The sequence below is a fragment of the Callionymus lyra genome, chromosome 14, assembly GCF_982586985.1.
Source record: "Callionymus lyra chromosome 14, fCalLyr1.hap1.1, whole genome shotgun sequence".
Lineage (NCBI taxonomy): Eukaryota > Metazoa > Chordata > Actinopteri > Syngnathiformes > Callionymidae > Callionymus > Callionymus lyra.
Window position 1 is genome coordinate 20,561,006 of NC_141831.1, and position 23,035 is coordinate 20,584,040.

General features: G+C 37.8%; 1 protein-coding gene across 1 annotated transcript; it reads left to right on the forward strand.

The window, feature by feature from the left end:
- The first annotated feature begins 13,999 nt into the window (after positions 1–13,999).
- On the forward strand, positions 14,000–22,213 carry LOC148066407 (sodium- and chloride-dependent GABA transporter 2-like). Its single transcript, XM_087806669.1, has 14 exons — positions 14,000–14,175; positions 14,304–14,438; positions 15,716–15,856; positions 15,936–16,023; positions 16,105–16,237; positions 18,175–18,309; positions 18,368–18,471; positions 18,533–18,657; positions 19,352–19,464; positions 19,536–19,673; positions 19,734–19,836; positions 19,908–20,008; positions 20,790–20,960; positions 21,051–22,213. The coding sequence occupies exons 1-14, from the start codon at positions 14,007–14,009 to the stop codon at positions 21,183–21,185; spliced, it is 1,791 nt and encodes a 596-aa protein (XP_087662795.1). The 5' UTR covers positions 14,000–14,006; the 3' UTR covers positions 21,186–22,213.
- The last annotated feature ends 822 nt before the right edge of the window (positions 22,214–23,035 follow it).

Genomic DNA, 23,035 nt, shown 5'->3' on the forward strand with positions numbered 1-23,035 from the left:
TTTGTTTATTTAAGTCTTGTGTTTTGGATCTAAATATTTTCAGTTATTGTAGAAATGTTTGATGTTTTTATGCTGTCATTATTAGTGTTTGGTAATTGTGATTGATACATGTTGAGTCCAGTTTGAATTTATCTATACAACTTAATTTAGCCTTGAATTTAAGTTTTGCCTGGATGATGAATAAACCCCACTCCAAGACTTAAAAAAAATAGTCTTATTTCAATAGGTTTCATTGGGGCATCAACTAACACTTTTAAAAAAATAAAATATGCTGCTTTAAAAATGTTAATAGGCTGTAAAAAAAATGTGTGGCATAAACTTATTTTTCTTGCCTTTCTAAACTGATATGCATTTGCATTTGCAATTTAAATATTACCCCAACAAGCTGAATTTATCATTTCAATTTTTCACCGAAGAACACTTTTTTCTTTTTGGTTTTCCCAGCTACCAAAAACATCCTGTTTAACACAAAATTGAAATTCTGAATGTCAATAACATTATAAATCATATGTACTATTTGAGTCATGCCAATCAAATAAGATCTGAATCAATGGATCTGTTGTGTGGAGTCCCTCAAGGTTCTGTTTTGGGTCCTTTATTGTTTTTCCTATACTTGATTCCCCTCGGTAAAATCATTCAGAGATTTCCTGATGTTTTTACCACATTTTTGCTGATGACATCCAGCTCTACTGCTCTTTTGATCCAACTGAGCCCCAGAGGCTGAACATCTTAGTCAATTGTTTGCTAGAAATCCGACAATGGCTGAGTGAAAACCCTTTACAGCTAAATGTGGACAAAAACTGAGACTCTGGTGATTTTTCCTGATGATAAGGTTCCAGGTTTGCGTCAGTACTTGGGTGACTTAGGTCAGTCTGTCAAACTGAGCCTGAGAAACCTGGGTGTTGTATTTGATAAAGACATGTTTCTAGTTCAACACTGAAGAAAACTTCAACTGAGAAAAATCTCTAAACTTAGGAAAATATTGTCACAACATGATCTGGAGCTTGTAATCCATGCATTCATGTTCTCCTGGTTTGTACTATTGCAACAGTTTGTTTACATGTCTTAACAAGAAAAAAAAAAGAAAAAAAGAAAAAAAAAAAAAAAAAAGCAGTAGCTGTCTTGCCTGCAGTTAATACAAAACTCTGCAGCAAGAATTTTGACCCGCTCTGGTAGAAGAAGACCTCTTGTCTCCTCTTGATGAATTCATGTGTTTTGAGTGTCATGTCGTCACTGTAACTTATTGGAATTTGTTTATCTAAAAAAAACATTACAGTTTTTCAAACAAAATCATATTTAAGTACTTTTGTTTAACACACATAATTTTAGGTTTGATATTGAGTTCAGTTGGATCCATTTGTTGTTTCTTTTAAACTGATCGTCCCAGAATGTATTTTAGGATTAAATATTTGTATTTATTTATTGAATCTTCTGTAAGGCTTGTAAATAAGGGTTAATTAATAGGGTTGTAAATGCAGCTTTTAAATTGACTTTTGGCTGGATGACAGATTAACCACTATCATTTACATGTAAGCTTATTTTTTAAACTATGAACAAAACTTTATATACTCCCATAGAAATTAAAAATATCTTATCATGTCTTTGCATAGGTTTCTTTTTGGCACAGACTAAACTTTTTTTTATCTTTCTAAACTGTCAATTTCATGATAAAATTCCATAATTCACCAATGATCATTTAACTCTGATGGCTCATGTTTGACATGTAACAACACTGAGAGCCATCAACAGAAGGAGCCCCTCCATCTCCACAAAGTCCCAGACATTCCTTGGTCCACAGTTGCCACTGACATCCTGCAATGGCGTGGGAAAGACCATCAAGTACGTGTGGACTATTCATGATGTTTTGAAATAAGACTTGACATCGACTATACTTTCTAAACTTGAAAGACACTTCGCATTTCTTGGCCCGCCAAACACCCTCTTCTCTAACAATGTTGACATTAGGATCTCCTGCAGAGACTCGACATTAGGATCTCCTGCTGAGCGGTTGATGTCACGCCAGACAGGAACCTCCATCACTGTGAGCACCAAGCTGTTGGAAGGAGCCACTCTTAGGAGGCTAAGAAGATCACAGCACAAGTTCTCGGTGGTTAGCATGATCGCCTTTGTGAACTTGTGACCTTTAATTTCCATGTTCTCCCGTGTTGCGCGGGTTTACTCTGGGCACTCCGGTTTCCTCCCACAGTCCAAAAACATACACAGGTAGATTGGGAACATGGGGAAATGATGATGTCTACTCAACGTCTATATTTGTCAACCATTCTGTCCCTGGTGGCAAAAGTGTCCATTATTACCCGTGTAGGGAATGTCTTAGAAACGAATCCGAAAATAAGGAAGATAAATTGGTTTAGTTATAAAATATTTTCCTCTCTTGCTGCCGTAATACTTTGATCAGTTATTCAGGTATGTCAGTCAATCAGAGCTTAGAATGTTGGAGGCGTCATTCTCGAATCATCAAGTGAACATACAAAGCTTTGTATTGGTGGGATTTCTGACACACATTTATATATATATATATATATATAACACACACAGAAGTATTTACAATGATGATAAAGTGTTTGGTTGTACCAATCATGTAAAAGAATGTGTGGATTCTTAATGAAGATTCTTAAACAAGACAAAGATGCAGGTAGAGGATATATAACCATATATCCTGAAAAGGACCCTGTGCAGGTTCTACCGCCACAGGAAAATTTGGTTATTTATTCTATCACTAGATTACGCTTGAAGATACATTAATGACACTTACGACTAATACGTTTTTTGAGATTTCTTCTTGCTTAAGGAATGCACTTACTTGACTTCTAAATAAATATTCATTCAAGATAATGTAAGTCTTAATATAACTTCCTTTCGTTTTTTGTTTTGACGGGTGCTGGAGATGCTGTTACCTCCGCTATATTCTCCGCTATTTGATGAAATCACTATTCTCAAGATGGCGCATGACTATCCTCAAAGTGGCGCCGCAGATGGCAGGCTCGGCGCGACGCTCCGTAGGAATTTGGTTTCTTTTGAGCTTTGTCTTTGTTTGTTTCCGTGCAAACCTCGTCAACTACAGCAGAGACAAACTGGTTAAAATCAGTGAGTCATCCTTGGTCACTTTACCAACTTTCTAAACAAACCCGGAAGGTTTCCTACAAATCCTCGGTGAGCAAATACTCATAACATGAAAAGTAAACACCAGACATTATTTGTTTTCATGGGAGACTAAAACAGAGCTAGATTAACCCACAAACTGCCAAAGTTCTGAGGCAAACTCAATTCTCTTTCCTGTCTAATGAGTTCTGCGCATTCGTTTGATCCAAGGAAGAGTAACATTTTAGAATTAAAACAGTATTAATAGGGAAAAATGATTACAAAAGTAGGCCTTACAAGACCTTAAATACAACAGTTAAGAAAGAATGCAAATTATTCAGAAATACCAGAAGTTCCGAGCTCGGTCCAGTCTCTGTCCGACATCCTGGTTCACCCACCTGATTCTTCCAGAGAGTGGCAGCTAATCTTTTAGCACGTCCTTTCTTTTAAAGACCTCTAGACGCTCCCAAAACACGTGAAGTAAGTTGAGTATACAATTACAAACTCGGGGTTTGGGATGTTTTGCAAAATCTGACTCCATTATGAACAACAGATTGTTGTTTGACCTGAACACCGACCTAAACAAAGAATCTTCAGTCTTCCTTCACACTTCTATCTCAAACCAGGTCTGTAGACCCTAAATTCTGTGTCTTGACATTTTAAGAGTCGTAAACGTTTCTTATCTCAACAAGGCTTACATTCTTTTTTTCCCAATACATATGTCTTTCACAGTCAGCACTTTTGACACAATGGCGTCAAGGTCCATAAAATTTAGGAAATAGATGCCCAGAGCCCTAGAACCCTGAACCCTTGAACCCTGAACCTTTAAAAGACAAAAGTCGACAGACAAAATACAAGAAGATGTTTGAGCTCTGAATAAAAGACAACATCATCAATGTTAACAATTGAGTACACAAAATGAGGACATATATTCAACCCATCAATGAATATACATACTGTATATGGATCAATTGAGGATATATCTTCAGTTCAAACAAAATATCAGCCGTCCAACCAGAGACAAAAACACACTGGACCACTGCTACACAACAATTAAAGGAGCGTACCACGCTGTCCCAAGAACATCCCGTTCTACAGGCACAAGCGTAAAACAGCTAAACCTGTAGAAAAAACAGTGAAGAATTGGACCAACGAAGCGAAGCAGGAACTACAAGAATGCTTTGCCCGAAAATTACTGGAATGTTTTTGAAGCTTCCAATGACAACTTGGATGATGTGACAGACGCAGTGACAGCTTATATCAACTTCTGCGAGAATATGTGTCTGTGGATGCCAACCAAGACCCACGTCAGGACATACAATGACAACAAGCCTTGGTTCAACACCGAGCTGCGCCAGCTCCGCAGGATCAAGGAGGAGACGTACAGGACCGGGACCCCGACTGAACAAAGTGATCCGAGCAGCCAAGAGGTGTTACTCTGAGAAGTTTGAAAAACGAATTTGCACCCAACGACCCTGCTTCAGTGTGGAAAGCCCTCCAAGACCTGACCAATTTCAGGAAGCCCACCTCCGCACAAGGCCAAAATAGACCTGGCCAAAGACCTCCAAACTTGTCTGTGATCATGAAGATCTTCGAGAGACTGGTGTTGAATCACCTGAAGTCCGCAGCTCGACCCCTGCTCCAACAGGTCAGTGGATTACATAAGGGTTCTACACAAGCTTTAATCATCTTGAAAACCCTTTGACCCCTCATACCAGTCAATTTATGATGACCCCTCCTCCACCTAAGCCCCGCCCCCTGGTACACCAATTTTCATAAGGATTAATGACCCCCATGTTCATTGGTCCGTCCCACTAGCACTCTGGAATGTGGAACTTGAAACTTATAATAGAAAAAATTGTTGTAAAGAAACAATCCCTTCACATTGTATCCTCATTACACAACCATCTTCGAACAGGTCTCTACTGGAAGTGAAAAATAAATCGACATCACAAGATAATATACATTGTAGGTCAATCATTCAAGGTAGTCTATTTATAGAGGGGGGGGGTTATCCGTCAAAAACGTATGACCTCCAGTTTGAGGCCTTTTGGAAATAGAACCTTCTAATGTTTTAAACTGTTTTCTCAGGTAGGTAACATTTGAATCCCCTTACAATATTGTAACAACTTTTTCCTATTCACACACCTCTTAAATACATTTCATTCAGGGTACAAACTGAACAAAAACACAAATCTTGACATCAAACTATACACACCTCTACAAAATATTAGTCAAACATTTTGTTTAACTGGGAAAAAAAATGGAGTTCCAAGTATTGAAACAAAAATATACTACTATAACCGAGAAATAAGCCAATATTTTAAAATGTAACATCTGTAGTGTTACACTAACTAAGTGACATCTGATATGTAATAATGACACACCTAAGGTTAAACTTTTTTACTCTCTCATAAAATCACAAACCTCTTTGTCGCCTCCTGTCGAATTTTACCCTCACGATATAAAAAAAAAAAAATCCTTTTAGACCTCTGTCCTGTTACAAATAAAAAAACAGAAAATGTATAGTTCCCAGGGTAATTTCGGTCAAACTGGTAGGACTGGAGTCATAATTATCTTATCTAACAGCTGAAACGTAGCCTTCGTGAAACATGAATACATTTGTTCTTACAGAGTACAACTCTGTGTTTTCTTTTTGAAGGCCAAATACCAAACCAGTTGTCAACTTCTTAAAATATTGTAAAAACCTTTTCCACCTTTCTAATTCACACACCTCTTAAATACATTTTATTTTCATTCAGGGTACAAACAGAATAAAAACACTTATCTTGACATCTAACTATACACAACTATACAAAATATTAGTCAAACATTTATGTTCAACTGGGGGGTAAAAATAGAGTTCCAAGTATTAAATAAAAAATATTCTTTAAGAGAAAGAGGATTATTTTAGATATCTAGACGTTAGAGACTATAACCGAGAAATAAGACAATATTTTAAAATGTAACATCTGTAGTGTTACACTAACATCCTCAGAAGAAGCAAATAAATGTGAAATCCAACAGTTTTAACAAGAATTGGAAGCTAACTTTGGATGCCTCAACATCCGTGATGAGATAAGAAACTTAAAAATAGAAAAAGTAAAATGAAAGTGTGTGTAGTGTCAGTTTATGGTGCTACCAAAGTAAATTAAATTTAAATGAAATTACTAATCCAGTAACAAAACCATCATGAACATAGTTTAGAATTTTAGAATTGGGCAGTGGTCAGTATCGGACATGAATGGAGTGAGCATAAGTGACTGATACAGGAACGTATTTTTGTTCTAGGCTAAAATAACTACAGATCTGATATGTAATAATGACACAGCTAACGTTAAACTAATTGTTAAAAATGAAAATGTAAATGAATTCTTACACATTAGGCTCATTGTTGGGCAGAATTCCATGTTCTCCCGTGTTGCAGAATCTTATGTTAAAAGCTTAAAACACAACCCACGTTGTATCATGAGAATAGAAATTAGGAAACCAAATTTTCATTTTTAGATAAATGTTATAGACTTAATGGAGGTTAATTCCATGTAAAAGTAGAATGAATTGTTTGATAATCATTCATGAGTTTTAAATTGAAACACATGTTTTATGTGTTGTTATAATGATACTGTATTGGTTTAAGAATTGTTAAAGTTAAAGTTTTTATAGCTGTTGTTCCAAGAATTTGCAATTGTAAATATTTCCTTACAACAATTAAATGTGCTGTGTTATGTTTTGTCTTTTCTGTTGTTTTACTACAAAATTGCTCGTATACTTTTTCTTCTACAAGCTATGACCACAAATCTTGAATAATGCAGACTTTACTGTAAAAAGTATATTAACCTTGTTTGTTTTTTTTATCGTAAAGACAAAACAACTAAAGAGAAACACAACAACGGGTTAAGAAAAGTTATCAATAAACATTCTCAACTTTAACAAAGAGATTTAATTTTTCTTCCGGTTTCTGTATTAAAATGTTGTTCACGACAATAACTGTATGTCAATTTTAATGGTTTTCTGAACACGATGATGGAAACATTTCAAATGTTTATCAAGGCTATGATTGTAACTGTTTTTCAGTGTCAAGGACCAAGACACACACTTCTGTCTCTTCTAGTTCAAGTTGTTATCCTTCAAGGTCAATGTGTTGTGTTCCTCTTACAAATTCCTGAGAGTCAAAAAAACCCTCATTACTTGAAGCAGAAAAATGCTTGCAGTCATAAATGATATTGGGTTCAAGCGTTTAACATACTTTGGTTCTTTTTTTGTTGTTGTTCTCAGTTCGTCATTCAAAATTATTGTCAATGCTTAAGATAGAAATGAGTTTAAACTTCACTGAAAATATGAACCACTGATTCAGTTTTATTTTGAAGAAATAAAGACAACTATCAATTTGTTAACCTAAGGCAACTTTACAGAAGCCATGCAAACATCACCTGTCCTTGTAACTACTGTTCTTAAATGAAGGAGATCCATGAAAAAATGTTTGAAGTTTCAAGGATTCTTTTTTTCCACAAGATGTTTTCATTTGTCCAGAAGAAGAAGAAGTTTAGCTCCACTCAAAACTTTTTAGCCCCTTAGTCACTGTTAAAAGCTGATGGTGCTGAAATTTCAATGAAGAGCAATCGTAAGTCATTGCACAGATAAAGATGTGAAAACTTTGTAAACCATTATTTTTTCCCCCATTGTGTTAGGCTTTACATGGTTCAAATTTAATTATTAATTATTAATTAACTCACAATAGTGTGTGCTTAAGAGTGCACAAACTAGGCCTGACCTAGTAGTGTGTGAAATATTTTACGAGATTTTTTCATCCCACTTAAGGAACAACAATTGTTTGACACTGATTGAGGATATTAGAAGTGTAACGATGCTTCGTCATGTCAGAGAATAGAAGGAGGTAGTCATCAAAAAAATGTTTATGGAGCTGTTATGTGTTAAAAACAAACCAGTTTTTTTATAGAATCATTTGACTGATCCAAACACATGTTTCAGTCACAAAACTGTCTTTGAGGACTTTTAGCTTCAACCATTAAAGGATTTCAATGTTCATGTATCTCATTTTCACCAAAGCAGGATTGTAAAAGAGTCATAGGGGTAAAAATGTGTTGGATTTCCACATCCCTTAACATACCTTAAAAGCCTAACTATTTGGGCCCTGTGTCAACCGAGAGAAAGATCGCCTATGTTTCAGCCTGGTCTCTCACCACTATGAAACCAGAGACTCTTTATTCACAAACAACCCTCCAGGAACTCTAATGTGACTGATAAAAATGTTCAGACTGCGGATGCTCCTCTCAACCCAATCCTTGTTGAGGGAGAACCCTGAGACCCTTCCTGCTTCGCCAAAAGAGGAGGTGGATGGTTGAATGCCGGATGTCCTGCTAAAGGCCGTGAAGACCATCGTATTTCATCTCTTGCACTCTGCGCAAGTTCACAGAGGAGAAATGATACGGGTGTCAAGTCTACCACCCCGGTCAGTTGCACCACAACTGTCTGGAGGCCACTGTAAGGAAATGACAACTTAACTGTAATCAATCATCTAGATTTAATCTAGATGAGAAAGATGAAACAATCCCAGATTCCCAGCAGGTCTGTGGGAACCTGTTTGAGAACTCACTCTGAAAGACACAACAGGCCAGCAAGTCGCTGGGAATAGACTCTCTCTAGAAGACAACAACATTTGGTGAATTTCCACGACGACCACGTGCGGCGGCCATCTTAGAATCAAGTGTTTACAGTTACTGACCAATCCTACATGTACAATTGACTAGAGGCGTTAACCTGAAAATGTATACTATAAAAGATCCACCATTTTGTGAGATCTTTGGGTTCTGGCATTCGAAGACGTCTGCGATAGATCTCTCTGCTTGCTAGCGCCTGTGTTCACGTAAGTTTGTCTCCGACTTTTGCATAATTCACTAAACAAGCATTTTTCTTAAACTCATCCATGTGTCTGTCCTTCATTTTCCACTACCACGTATGAGACTGTGGAGGGGTCGGTTCATCGGAACACAAAATCCCCACACTACTGATGCGGAGACTGTAGAATACTTTTACCTGCAGTAGTTAAGTAGTAGTAAGTAAGTTAGTAAGTTCGTAAGTTTCACTCTCTGGTTAGAATTTTTTTTTTCAACCAAGACAAGAAGACAAGATGGGTCAACTCTACAGGACACTAGCCTACTATTTACCCGGACATTCCCACTCTAGAGAGTTTGTAGGATATTTGAATAAAGCCATTGAAAACAAAATTTTATCAGGAATATTTATACAAGGAATTTAAAAAGCTGGAAATCATGTTGGAGCAAGTACGATCTCTTCACTGACATCATAGGGATATTATGGTGCTTTATAAGCTTTGAATCCATTTAAATCAATTTAAAAAGAAACATTCTTTGAAAAGTATTGCATCAGTGTGATAAGATTTCACTGAATCAATTGATTTTATTGAGCAATTTTTTTTTTTTATAATGAAATGATCACGTACCGCTTTAAGAGGATTTGAACTTCTACACACAACTCTGTTGCATGAGTTGCAAGTATGCTAGTCTTTGATTGGTGAGTGCACATGTTCGTGGGTGTGGTTCATGAACTAGCGAGAATGTTCATTGATAACTTTTCTTAACCCGTTGTTGTGTTTCTCTTTAGTTGTTTTGTCATTACGATAAAAAAACAAGGTTAACATACCTTTTACTTTAAAATAAGTAAGTAAGTAAGTAATTTATATTTATAGAGCGCTTTTCTAGACCAGGGTCAAAAAGCACTTTAAGGATCAAAAGAATACTAAAAATGATATACTAAAAAGATCAAGATAACACAGATCCTGAGGGATCAATAAAGTTCTACCTTACCTTACCTTACCTTAGATCAAACACTTTGATGAAAAGCCTACATGGAGGCAATAGGAGGGTTTCATCTTATTCACCAGTGCTGAAATATCACCCAGAGATACAGCACTGAAGCAAGACCACGAGGTGGAGACAGGCTCAGTAACACCAGGGGTTCCACACAAAGAGGAGAGATATTCTATTTTTCTCGATGAAAAATCTCAACAATGCATTGCTGTCAGCTTCACAGAAGACAGGTGTGATTTGATAAGCAGGAGACACGAGATAATTAATTGTGTCGAACAACACTTTGGGTTTTTTCTTATTAGCTGCTACCAGTTTCCTGATGTTTTCAGATCTGGCAGTTTCCACCATCTCATTGTATATAGACATCAGATCCCTGAGGTGAAGTCCGTGCACCTCAAGTTTAATGGACTTCCAGAGACGCTCAGTCTTTCGATAAAGTCTCTTCAGACTCAGGAGATCATTTGTCCAGGGACACGTTTTTTTCTGAATTTTCAAGTTCGATTTAACAGGTGCCAATAGATCCAGTATTTCAACACAATGATCAGTGAAACATTGAATCAAACTGTCCACGTTAAGGCAGTCATCAAAGGAAAGAGGGTCAAACATAACAGAAAAACTGTCTGCAGTATCGGCTGAGATGAGACGCCTCTGAGACCTAACTTTCAAGGGATTAGGTTCAGGGATGAAGTTCAGGTTAAATAAGACAAGAGAATGAAAAACTCAGATTTACATCATTTACAGATACGTTAGAAATGTCCAGGCCAAGAGTAAAAACTAAGTCTAAAATGTGGCCTTTTTGATGAGTGGGTTCAGATACATGTTCCACTAAATAAAAGGCTTCTGTTAAAGTTAAACGTTCTTTAGCAGAGCAAGATGTGGTGTCATCAATTTGAAGAATAAAGTATCCAAGAATAAGAACAGATTCCATTTGAATAATGGATGATAAGAAGTCCCTAAAGTCTTGAACACCGCCGCAGGAACAGGTGGGTGGTAGACTGAAACAAAATAGAAAGGTCTAGAACCAACCAAGATCATCTGAGACTCAAAAGAAGTGAATTCCTGTGTCTGAATCACTTTGCAAGAACAACTCTCTCTAAAAACAACAGTCAAACCTCCCTGACGACCAGATAGGTGAGGCTTCCCCAGGACAGCGCTCCCTACTGGACAGAGTTCGTTCAGATGGATAAACTCTTTCTCTCTCTGCCAAGTCTCAGAAAGACCTAATAAATCCAATTTTTCTCTTGTGAAGTGATCATTCAGAGAAAAGGATTTATTTGTAATGGAGCGAACATTCAAAAGTCCCACGTTCAGCACCGATGACGTCACTGATGACACCGAGTCATCAGCGGAGCAGAGCGGGATCCTTTGAAGAGACCTTACCATCCCCCCTGCTGAGACATGTGTTACACTATGACACAATTTTTTACTATAATGTGTTAGAATTCATTCACATTTTCATTTTTAACAGTTAGTTTAACCATAGTTGTGTCATTATTACATATCAGAAGTGTAGTTCTTTTAGCCTAGAACAAAAACACTTTCCTGTATCAGTCACTTATGCTCACTCCATTCATGTCCGGTACTGACCACTGCCCAATTCTAAAATTCTAAACTATGTCCATTATGGTTTTGTTACTGGATCAGTAATTTCACTCTAAACCTTTGTTAAACTTTTTGTAGCACCATATACTGACACTACGCAAAATATGATTTTTTTAATATGATTGACTTTTTCTATTTTTAAGTTTCTTGTCTCATCACGGATGTTGAGGCATCGAAAGTTTGCTTCCAATTCTTGTTACAACTGTTGAATTTAACATTCATACGCGTCTTCTGAGGATGTTAGTGTAACGATACAGATGTTACATTTTAAAATATTGGCTTATTTCTGGGTTATAGTCTCTAACTTCTAGATATCTAAAATAATCCTCTTTCTCTTAAGGAATATTTTTGTTTTAAAACTCCATTTTTTCCCCCAGTTGAACATAAATGTTTGACTAATATTTTGTATAGTTGTGCATAGTTAGATGTCAAGATTAGTGTTTTTGTTCTGTTTGTACCCCCAATGACAATCAAATTCCCAATTTCCCAAAGGAGACCTCCTGAGGGATCAATAAAGTTTTACCTTACCTTACCTTACCTTACCTTAAATGTATTTAAGAGGTGTGTGAATAACGTTTGACATAAATTACACTGAGGCTCCGTTTCAGCTGCCAGATAAGAAAATTAACAACTAAGCCTCCAGTCCTACAGCACAGAGGTCTAAAATGAGTTTTTTGTAATATTCCACTTACAGGAGGCGACAAAGAGGTTTGTGATTTAATGAGAGAGCAAAAAAATGTCTAACGTTAGCTATGTCATTATTACATATCAGATGTGTAGTTCTTAGAAGAACAAAAACACTTTCCTGTATCAGTCACTTGCTCACTCCATTTATTTCCTATAGTAATATTTTGTAATTGTAGTTGTGTATATGTCAAGATTAGTGTTTTTGTTCTGTTTGTACCCTGAATGAGAATCAAATGTATTTAAGAGATGTGTGAGAAGGAAAGTGGGTTAAATGTTCGATACGATAGAAAACAATTTAAAACGTAGGAAAGTTCTGTTTCCAAAAGGCCTCAACTTGTATTTGGTTCTCTGTAAGCACAAATCACTTTGGTAAAAATCCAACTCAAAGTCATTCAAGGATGCTCTAAACATATTTTACCTCTTGTAAAGACCTGTTCGAAGATGGTTGTGTTTACGAGGATAACATGTTACGATATTTTCTCATTACAAAAACTCTATAAAGTTTAAATGACACATTCCAGAATGTCCCCTAAGGGGACCGTTGTCATCAATCATTATAACACCTAGTGTACCAGCAGGGCGGGTGACAGGAGTTCATCATAAGTTGATTGGCACCAAAATGTTAATCCAAATATCCCAAGGGGGTCATAAATTATTTTTCGACGACCTACGCCAACGACTGCACCTCTGAACACACTGCTGTCAACCTCCTGAAGTCTACAGACGCCATCGGCCTGATCCAAGACGCCGACGAGTGTGCATGTGGTCTTGAGGTTGCAAAAATATATTTTGCATGCTGATGTAGATATAACCATCAATGTCATAGAACATATCAATGTCATGTAACATTATTGAAATACTTGAAGAAGTAGCTGGAACAATTCTCAGTTTGATGTCAGAGATAAAAACACTCATGTTTCTGTCAGAATGGCGGGGAAAAAAAACGCTCAAATATACGGTATATTCACATTAAAAACATTTTAAAACCGAGTTTAATATTTTCTGAACCAATCATTTCTCAATGTGTTTGCTTTCAATCTACCATTTAGTCAACCAGACAAATGGTTCTCTTTCAAAGTGTGGTTTAACGCCCAGAAGTCATTTTGACCCTCAATGAGTGAAACCACAAACACAACAGTGTAATTCATTATTAACTAATGATGATGAAAATACCTAAACTAATAATATCCTTTAGGGGCTTAATATTGGTAGAAGTCCAAGTAGGAATGTGAAGATTTCATGAGTGGCATTAGTCTTCAACGGATTCCTGGAAATAATAAAAAAAATTGCACCACTAATAAGATTTACTATGACGAGGATTCTTTGAGGTTCATTGAATCGGCTGATGTTGGCTTCTAAGAAATCAAAGTCTGAGAACATACTGTGGTGCTGGTTTCTACGATTGTGATAAGAAGCCAGGGACGTTTAAAACGGAATACTTGCGATCAATTTGATAAAACAGTTTAGGAAAACAATGATTTTTTAATTCGCTTATTGAGGTTGCGAAGGCAGGAGCCAATCCCAGCAAACTGGGAAATTATCTTATTACATAACACCTAGAAATAACAGGTTTATGTCTAAATTGGGAAGACATTTACCGTAATGATGGCAACACAGGTGCACTGGTTATCTTCAATTTCATGAAGACCTTTAAAGTCTATCTGTTTTACCCCTTCTAGGACCGCCTACAAACAAGCCCCCCCCAGCTCACCTCCAAGTTAAAAGTTCTGCCCAAGACTGAGTAGCAACCAGACCGACTGAGCTGAAGTCATGGGTGAGAAGAATGTTGCCTTCACGGTCGCTGTACCGGACGGAGGCAAGCAGAGGGACCGAGGGACATGGGGGTCCAAGGCAGAGTTCATCTTGACGGTGATGGGGGCCATAATCGGACCTGGAAATATTTGGAGGTTCCCCTACCTGTGCTACAGAAACGGCGGAGGTTTGTTATTTTCATTATATATTTATATATATATATATATTTCAATTTTTATTTTTATTTTTTTTTAACTAAATTAAAAAGTTAATTCAATTTGTCAAAAATTCAAAAATGAAATACGACCCTCACAGGGGTTTTCTTCATCCCGTACTTCTTGTTCATGTGCACCTGCGGGATCCCCCTGTTCTTCCTGGAGACTGCTCTGGGACAGTTCACAGGGCAGGGCGGGATAACGTGCTGGAGGAAGATCTGTCCTCTTTTTGAAGGTACTTTCAATCGATATTCAAACCACAAATCCTTCCTGTTTATCATTTCTAAAAAGATTGAAACTGAAACAAATACGTGAACAGAACCAGCTGCGAGGTCAGATGCGTTAGAAAGTCCCGTTAATAAAAACCATAACTATTTTAAATAGTTGCGAGGTAGTACTAAATAGTTGTGAGGTAGAAGTAGATGACAGGGTATCATCAGTATCTTTTTACAAAAAGTAATGTTTTTGTTGGATATATATCGTCGGACATAGTTTAATGACGTTTAAGTTGTGACTGAAGATTTCCGAGCGTCTTTCAACGCATCAGCGTGTTTTTACCGTGTGACATATTTATAAGTAAATAATACAAGTTTAATGTAGACCTTTGAGATCTTTAGAAAAAGTGAATTTAAAAATAATCATCAAAGCAACTGTTTTATTGAATTCCGGTGTATTTTTTATATATAGTATTAATTTAGAAGAGGTTAATGTCAGCAGTAATACATAACCAAATACATGTTAACCTCCACTTACTTAGGCTAAATAACATCCCACCATTCTGTCTGAAAGTAATCTGGGTTAACTCCATTATCAGTGCCACTCCTTTGAAAAAAAAAGATTTAAAAAAGGTTGCATTGTAAATCAGTATGTATTCAAAAACATTTTTATTTAAAAAAAGATCCATTATTGATCTTTAAAATAAAAAAGGAACAGCTAGCTTCCATTCAGTTTAAAAAGTATTAAACTTAACATTACAGTTGAAACAAAAACTTAATTATAGTGACTAAAATAGTTATTGCAAAATAAATGCCTAAAAAGTGTATAGATTTCTAATTACAAAACAATTGATGGGGATAAAAAAAAACCCAGCTAAATGTGTGTAACATGGGGAAGCTGTTAGGAACAACAAAAAACAGTCACACAATCTGAGGGGATCTGTTTTATTCAAACATTTATCATTGAGAAAAAAAAGACGTCAGAATCCTCCGTAGATCCACATGAAACTCTCCATGATGCGTGGGCTGGTCCAGCTTCCCTCACAACAGGAAATATTGGTTAAAATAAAAAAAACATTTCCCAAGAATTCCTGGCAGGAAATGTGAGGATCAATTGCATAATGTCTTTCCACTGCCAATCCACCTGCAGCGCCCTCACCTGTCAGGTGTGTGTAATACTATACAATAACCCTTTAAAAAAAAGTTGATTCGATATTCTCTGAATGCTCCTTAAGGTCATGATGATGCTGTTCTAAAGTTGTGTCTTCTGTTTCCATGGTTCTGCTGATTGTTTAAGGGATGGGCTATGCCAGCCACTTAATCATTTCCTTCGGCGCCACATCCTACATCATCATCATCGCCTGGGCCTTCTTCTACCTCTTCATGTCCTTCAGCTCAGAACTTCCCTGGGCTTCCTGTGGAAACTATTGGAATACAGGTAGAACCTCCGGTCGGCCCTCCCAGTATAGTTGCAGGCGTTTGCTTGTAACTGCTAAAGCATCATTCTGCCACGACAGACTCATGCGTGGACTTCAGCAACCCCAACTTGAGCATGAGCCTGGAATATAAACAGAACAGCACTCTCCCCGTGGTGGAGTTCTGGCAGTAAGTGGCTGTCCTTTTATCACATCACATTTTATCTCGCCTGTTATTGCCTTCGACCCAATGCTCCTCACGCTCCTTCAGGCGCCGGGTTCTGAACATCTCCTCCGGTATTGAGGATGTGGGAAGCTTGAGGTGGGAGTTAGCCCTGTGTCTGGTTCTGGCCTGGATCCTGTGCTACTTCTGTGTCTGGAAAGGGATCAAGTCCACTGGGAAGGTACGAAAATACTTTTTATTTTTATTTTTTCAGCAGATAGTTTGGTTTAGGCAAACACTGGTGTGGGGGCTACGGTTTCCCGACCACCTTGCAGCCCAACATTGTGGTCCCGCTGTCAGCTTGAGGCAACGTGTGGCCTTTCCGTGTGAAGTTTGTATGTTCTTCTGGTTGTTTTTGCGTGGGTTTACTCCGGGAACTCCAGTCCAAAAACGTATGTGTTTGTGAATAGTTGCATGTCCCTGTGTGCCCGGACATAAACCGTCACCTGAATTGCCGATCAGTGGTAGAAAATGAATGGATGAATGAATACGTTTAGAGAAGAGTAAAGTGCAGGACGGGACAGTTCACCTTTGTCAGGGGTGATTTATGACTGTTATGTTGCAAATGGAGGGGAAGGGAAGCGAGAGTATGCAGGTGTTTTTCTTCTTCTTTTCACTATTTATTTACTTTTGCAGAACAAAACATATAACAACCACCTGTGACAAACTGGTGACAGAATTTTTTTTCAAAAAAGAAGAAAAATGAATAAATAAGGGAAAGAAAAAAATGTTCAGTGAATTATTCATCAGTAAGTAGAGGCAAAAATGATGCAAAGTTATCATCGCTATACGAGTTGATTATCCTTGACTAGCTCTTCTTGGCTCAGTCCAGTAACACACGATCCATTTGTACAGATTTAAAGCAAGGATTGTGTCCAGGAATTGATTGTTCTGTAATATTAAGAACGGTTTTCATTTTGCCTCAAAAAGTTGAATTAATTTCCTAATACATAATGTTCCTTGAGATACAACAGCAGGAGTTTGTAATTTGTAGATATAGGGAAATCAGGCTTAAATGGTGTATATCAGAGGAACAGCTTATTTAGAATAAAAAACAGAAGACAATGTTAGGGACTACGGGACAATGTTGGTCCAAGAAGTTTTGTTCAACTTTGTCTTGTCTTACTGACAGTGGCAACCCCAGACGGGATAGGCGTAGAAAGAAGAGTGCTTCGCATTGCTTTTCTGTGAAAACCAATCATCTGGGATTAGGATCAGCTCTTTCAAGTTGTAAACCACGGCTCTCACAGGAAAACTTTTGGTACATCCTGTTAAGGTGTGCTAGCATCGGAGAAAAATAAAATAATGTTGTGTGAGACGTGGCCCCAGGTGCCACATTTAGGTTTAAAACCCAGGAGGATGGAGAGGAATCTGGGCATAGGATTCTGTTATGTGACGATATGAAATATGATGCTTAACCGCCGGAGGACTTGGACCAATAATAAAACATATTTAAAAAAAATACTTGTCAACATTGTTGTCAAGTCAGATCCAGACTTCAGAACCATCAAGAAATGTTGCAAGTGATTCCTTCCAAGACTCTGGGAAAGAAAGAGTTGTTGCTTACACTGACAAGTGTAAGACATACATGTATAAACAGATGGATCAACTAAGATCGAAATGTTGAACCACAAATTCAGATGAGCATGATAGCTGTTTGTGTTTTCATTGCCAAAGCATTCTGGGACACATTGGTCCAACGAACTCAACAACAAGGACAAGAGTGGCTTAGAAATACCTCCTAGAATACTACTTTGTTTTTGTGCTCTGAGTGTTAAGACCGTTAAGCCGTTTGGACATAATGTGATTGACATGCAACATAAAGGACTTAAACAGATTTCATGGTTGATTACGGGCTGCCTTTTTCACCGCCAAAAACCCCTAAGTGATGCAGTTTGCATTGCTGATCTGTGGTGGCATTCTACCATGTGACCTGTGAATCATATTGAAAGATAGACGTGGTCCATAGGCTGAATAATTTGAATCCATGTTAAACATGTATCTCTAGTTGGCCGTGCTTTGATGGACTTTCTTGTCAAAACTTTGTATCTAAAAATCTATATTTTGTTTTTTTTCTGCTACATACAAGACTTTAACACTTTCTTCCTTTTATTCCAGGCTGCCTTTTTCACCGCCACGTTCCCCTATGTGATGCTGTTTGCGTTGCTGATCCGTGGTGTCACTCTGCCGGGTGCCATGGATGGAATCCTGTTCTATATCTACCCCGATATCAGTCGTCTGTCCGATCCACAGGTAGCATCTTAAATCCCAGATCAACCCTGAGGAATATGAACCCATGTTCTGTGGACAGGTGTGGATGGACGCCGGAACTCAGATCTTCTTCTCGTACGCCATCGGCCTCAGCTTCCTCACCTCCCTCGGGAGTTACAACACCTTTAACAATGACTGCTACAGGTAAGCTTGAGTGAACAAAGATTGAAAGTCACAGATTTTTCTGACTTCTTCTCTCTTTCAGGGACTGTTTCTACTTGTGCTTACTGAACAGCGCCACCAGTATCGTAGCAGGCTTCGCCATCTTCTCCGTATTGGGTTTCATGACGTTAGAACAAGGAGTAGATATCGCTGAAGTCGCTGAATCCGGTGAGCGCTCGTAAAAGTGGGGAAGCTGAATTCAATCAAAGGCCACAAAAACTAGCTTAAATGATACACAGTTGAAATACAAATACAGGCATTCAACTAGAAGCAGGGTTTTCATTTCATTGTTTCTCAAATTTAAGCGATATTCATGAACTTTTTACAAAGTGAACATGTAACTGTCACAGTGGAGGTCCAGGCTCCACTGTGACATAACCATTAAGGTTGTTTCGGAAAATGGAGTCGTGACTCTTGTAAGGTCTCTTTACACCTGGATGACAGGTGTGCATCACCATTTTAGAATCAGAATCAGAAACAGCTTTATGCGTAAAGTATAAGCATATTGACAATATGCTCAAACAATATTCGTCGGTTCTTAGGGAATTAATCTTTTGTCTAGGTTGTGATTTACAGGGTGTGATGAAAATGGCTAAGTAGGCAAACAACGGAAAACAAAAAGAGTCCTTTGTATATTCACACGCTACTGAATTAGGTTGAAATTTTAAACTTGAGTTTGAGGTGAAGAGCTTAACTAAAATCTTCACTTTTTATCCTCCTGGAGATTCTTTTTGTATATCTTGTCCCTTAGCCCCCCACCCATACTTCCTGAAAGCCTTCCTTAAATCTTTGGTTAAATTAACTCGCATTACAGTGAAAAGTTATGTAACCTTTTTTTTCAATGCGCTGCTCATTCCTGCAGGACCAGGGCTGGCGTTCATAGTATACCCACGAGCCGTAGCCATGATGCCGATGCCACAAGTTTGGTCTGTGTGCTTCTTCGTCATGATCATTCTCCTGGGCCTAGACAGCCAGGTAACAACTCAGAACAACAGACCTCGTCTTGTGTGAAATCTCACGCTTACAATCTTTCTATTCTTCCGCAGTTCGTTGGTATCGAGTGTCTCATGACGTCGTTGGTGGATTTGTTTCCTGATTACATGAATCAAGGGTATCGACGGCAGATTGTCCTGCTGATTTTTAGCTGCACCACCTGCATTCTGGGATTTCTGCTGGTCACAGAGGTATCGGGCAAGAAACCTAAAAACGGTGAAGTCCTCTGGTCACTCATGTTGTTATCGTAGGGAGGTCTATATATGCTGCAGCTGTTGGACCATCACGTCTGTAGCGGAACCACTTTGATCCTGCTCTCCTTCTGCCAGTCAGTCAGCATTGCCTGGGTCTACGGTGAGTCACGGATGCTTTAACTATATTTACATTTGACTGAAATAAAAAGTAAAATTCTGGTCTTTTAAAAGGGGTGGATCGTTTCTATGACGACATCACGAACATGATTGGTTACCGTCCTAATCCGCTAATGAAGTACTGCTGGAGTTACATCACTCCTGCCATCTGCATTGTAAGTATTACACATCTAGATATACTGTACAATTTGATTCTTGCGTTTGTCCAAAAATGAACTTTAAAAAATATATTATAGGCATTATTTCTTCGATGCCAATTTCTGTGCCAAAATGAACTTTTTTTTTGCATTATTTTAAACATGTGGCTTCTTGTTGCCTTTGGTGTAAGCTAAATCCTTACAAAACAAGAATCACACTCTTTATTCAAGATATTTTAAACAAAATGAAAACTGTTATAAATTACAATAGCAATGTCTTCAGTTTTCTGCGATTGACTCCATGGAACTACATTTAGACACAGCAAAAGCAATAGTTGAAAGGGTTGAAAAGTTGGAGACAATGACTCCACCGTAACTAATATACGTTGTAGAAAATAATTCTTAGGAACAACTCTTTACGGAACTGTCTCTCTTTAACAGGCGGCCATTTCTCGTCACAAGAAATGTAATTGCCTTTCATCTTTAAACAATTGAACGGATCTAAACCAGTTTTCCGGCTGTTTTCAAAACAAAAGAATGAATAACAAACTAAACAAATCGCTAGCATTTACAACGGAAACGCTATCCTTCTAAATCTGTTGCTGAATATTTGATTATCTGAAACCTCAACATTTTTATTAGGACAAGAAAAGTCTTTAAAAGTCATAATATTCTCAAGAGAAAGGCTCAACATCATAGATAATGTTATTTCACTTCCTGCTAACCATTTGACGTAAATAGCCAACAGAAAACTCAAAGGAAATGATTGAATTTTAAACCTTTTTGTGCCTCTCTACAGGGAACATTCGCCTTCTCCATTGTCAAGTACTCGCCACTAAAGTTCAGCAACACGTACGTCTACCCGCTCTGGGCGAACATCCTGGGCTGGTTCATCGCCTCGATCTCGCTCTCCATCATCCCGCTGTTTGTGCTCTTCAAGATGTCGAAAGGAAAAGGCACGATACGAGAGGTCAGTGTCGACAATCGTGTCCCCTTTGTAGCACCTTTGCATGTCTTCTAATTCTAGCTGGTGAAGACTCTTTTATTTTTGTCCCCACAGCGGTTTGTCGCGCTCTGCAAGCCCCTCAACGACCATGACACCGAGTTGAAGTTTGATCCAACATCGGAACATTTGAACAAAGCGTCAAACGAGATGAAACCCTTGCGAAACGGCGAGGGAACCCCCGGAAAATGATTAAGTGGAGTGATTTTAATCTGGAAAACTGTCTGATAAGGAACAATCACGCGTATGCTGTCAGCAAGAGACTGCTGTTGGAAACGCTTGTGGATTCACGAGAGACCTTCTACTACAGAGGCAGATGCACAATCATGACATTGATGTTGCGCAAAATTGTAATTACACACAACATGGAATTTCGTCCCGAAACTTCACTAGAGTTTCAGAAGTTGGATCAAGACTCGGGGAAGAACCATGGATGTGGCCTGAGATGACTCTGAAAAAGAGGGTGTATCAGGAAACGCTTGGAACATTGAAAGGAATGTTGAAATGAGTATGTTTTCTCATGTGACTTGCTTTTTTTGCTTTTGCTGGACGTCCTTGTACAGTATATGTTCTTTGGCTCCGTTTATTCTTCTGGATCAGAGCCGAACATGTCTCAAAACACATCTGGTACACACTTTTATAAATAATGTTAGAAGTATGATGTAGTTTGGTCAAGAGATTTTGCTTCAGTCTGTAGAAGAGACCAATATCATCCCATTTCCAACCTCAGGATTGAATTTCAATTAATATTGTATACTTGTGATGTGACCTTAGTAACACTTTTTTGTATACATTGCAGGTTTAGTATGACGTAGAAACATGTTATTGACAACTATTATTCCCTTTTTGATGTTCCACAGGGGACAAAAAGAGGCAGCAGTTTTGTAGAACGACATGTTAACTCTGTCGTAATGTTCAGGACTGCGTTAAATAATGCGCATCAAAAGGTTGTACAATCGTTATGGATTTATAAATCTGTGTTTGAAATGTTTTTGTTTCAAAATTTTCCAAAGGGTTGGTGTTGTGTAAATTTGGGAGTCAGATTAAAAACAAGAATAATCTGCATTCTTATCTTCCCTCTTTTTTGGCCTGATCCAGCTTTCATCGCAAGTCTGCTTTCATCTCAACAGTCCCCTGTTGGGGTTCAGTGGACTTGAAAGTTTGGTTTCAAGGTGTCCTGTAGTTCACAGTTCATTAAATAAATCCTCTGGTGACCTTTATCCGACTAATATTCCTTGGTAACTGGGACTGGGATTCAGTGAGACGGACGGGGGGAATACTCGCTTTTCTGCCAACACTGAGACTAGAATTTATGCATATTATCAGCATTTATTTGTCACTGGTCATGAGGGTCATAATTACTCTTCTGCGATAAGACAAAGCTTGTATTTTATTGAGATGATGTTGGCTCACAATTATCTCAAAGTTCTTGTGTTAAGGCCAAGGTGTCTGGGAAGGACACTTGTACAAGTCTCTGATTGGATCTGTTATATTTCATCATTCATATAGTTGAGTAAATGTTAGTTAATCCAAAATTCAAACTTCAATAATTTTCTACCCACCCTCATGTCCAGTAAGGGTTGGGATTATTTTCAGAGTAATATGTTCCTTTATAGTTATAGACAAAACATTTTTTCCTATTTGTATTAAGCCAATGGCACTCAGTGTTCTTTGTCTTCATCTTTCTCCAAAAAGACGCACTTAAAAACATCCATATATCTCCATACTGATCGTCTGTACAGTCCATCTTGTATTTTAGCCTCTAAGCATCTAAATCACTATAGTTTAAGATCGTTTGTAGCAGAAGTTATAATGCCTATAACTCTAAAACGGAACAGTTTATTCTAAAAATAATCCCAACTATTGGACCCTTAGACATAATGTTGAGTAGAAAATGAAGAAGTTTTTTTTTTTATAACCTCTAGATAAAAATGGAAAAAATATATCGTATAGAGTTTGTGTTTGACTAATTTTAAATAGTTTACAGGTTTAGTTTAAAAAAAAACTTGACTCAAACATGCGTCTTGACGTTTCAAGAGCCA

Bases quoted from the DNA above. Each gene is read 5' to 3' on its own strand.
- LOC148066407 (XM_087806669.1), top strand. From the start codon at position 14,007: ATGGGTGAGAAGAATGTTGCCTTCACGGTCGCTGTACCGGACGGAGGC. The intron at 16,238-18,174 runs GTACGAAAATAC...CTTTTATTCCAG, and splicing joins GGATCAAGTCCACTGGGAAG to GCTGCCTTTTTCACCGCCAC. The intron at 18,472-18,532 runs GTAAGCTTGAGT...TCTCTCTTTCAG, and splicing joins TTTAACAATGACTGCTACAG to GGACTGTTTCTACTTGTGCT.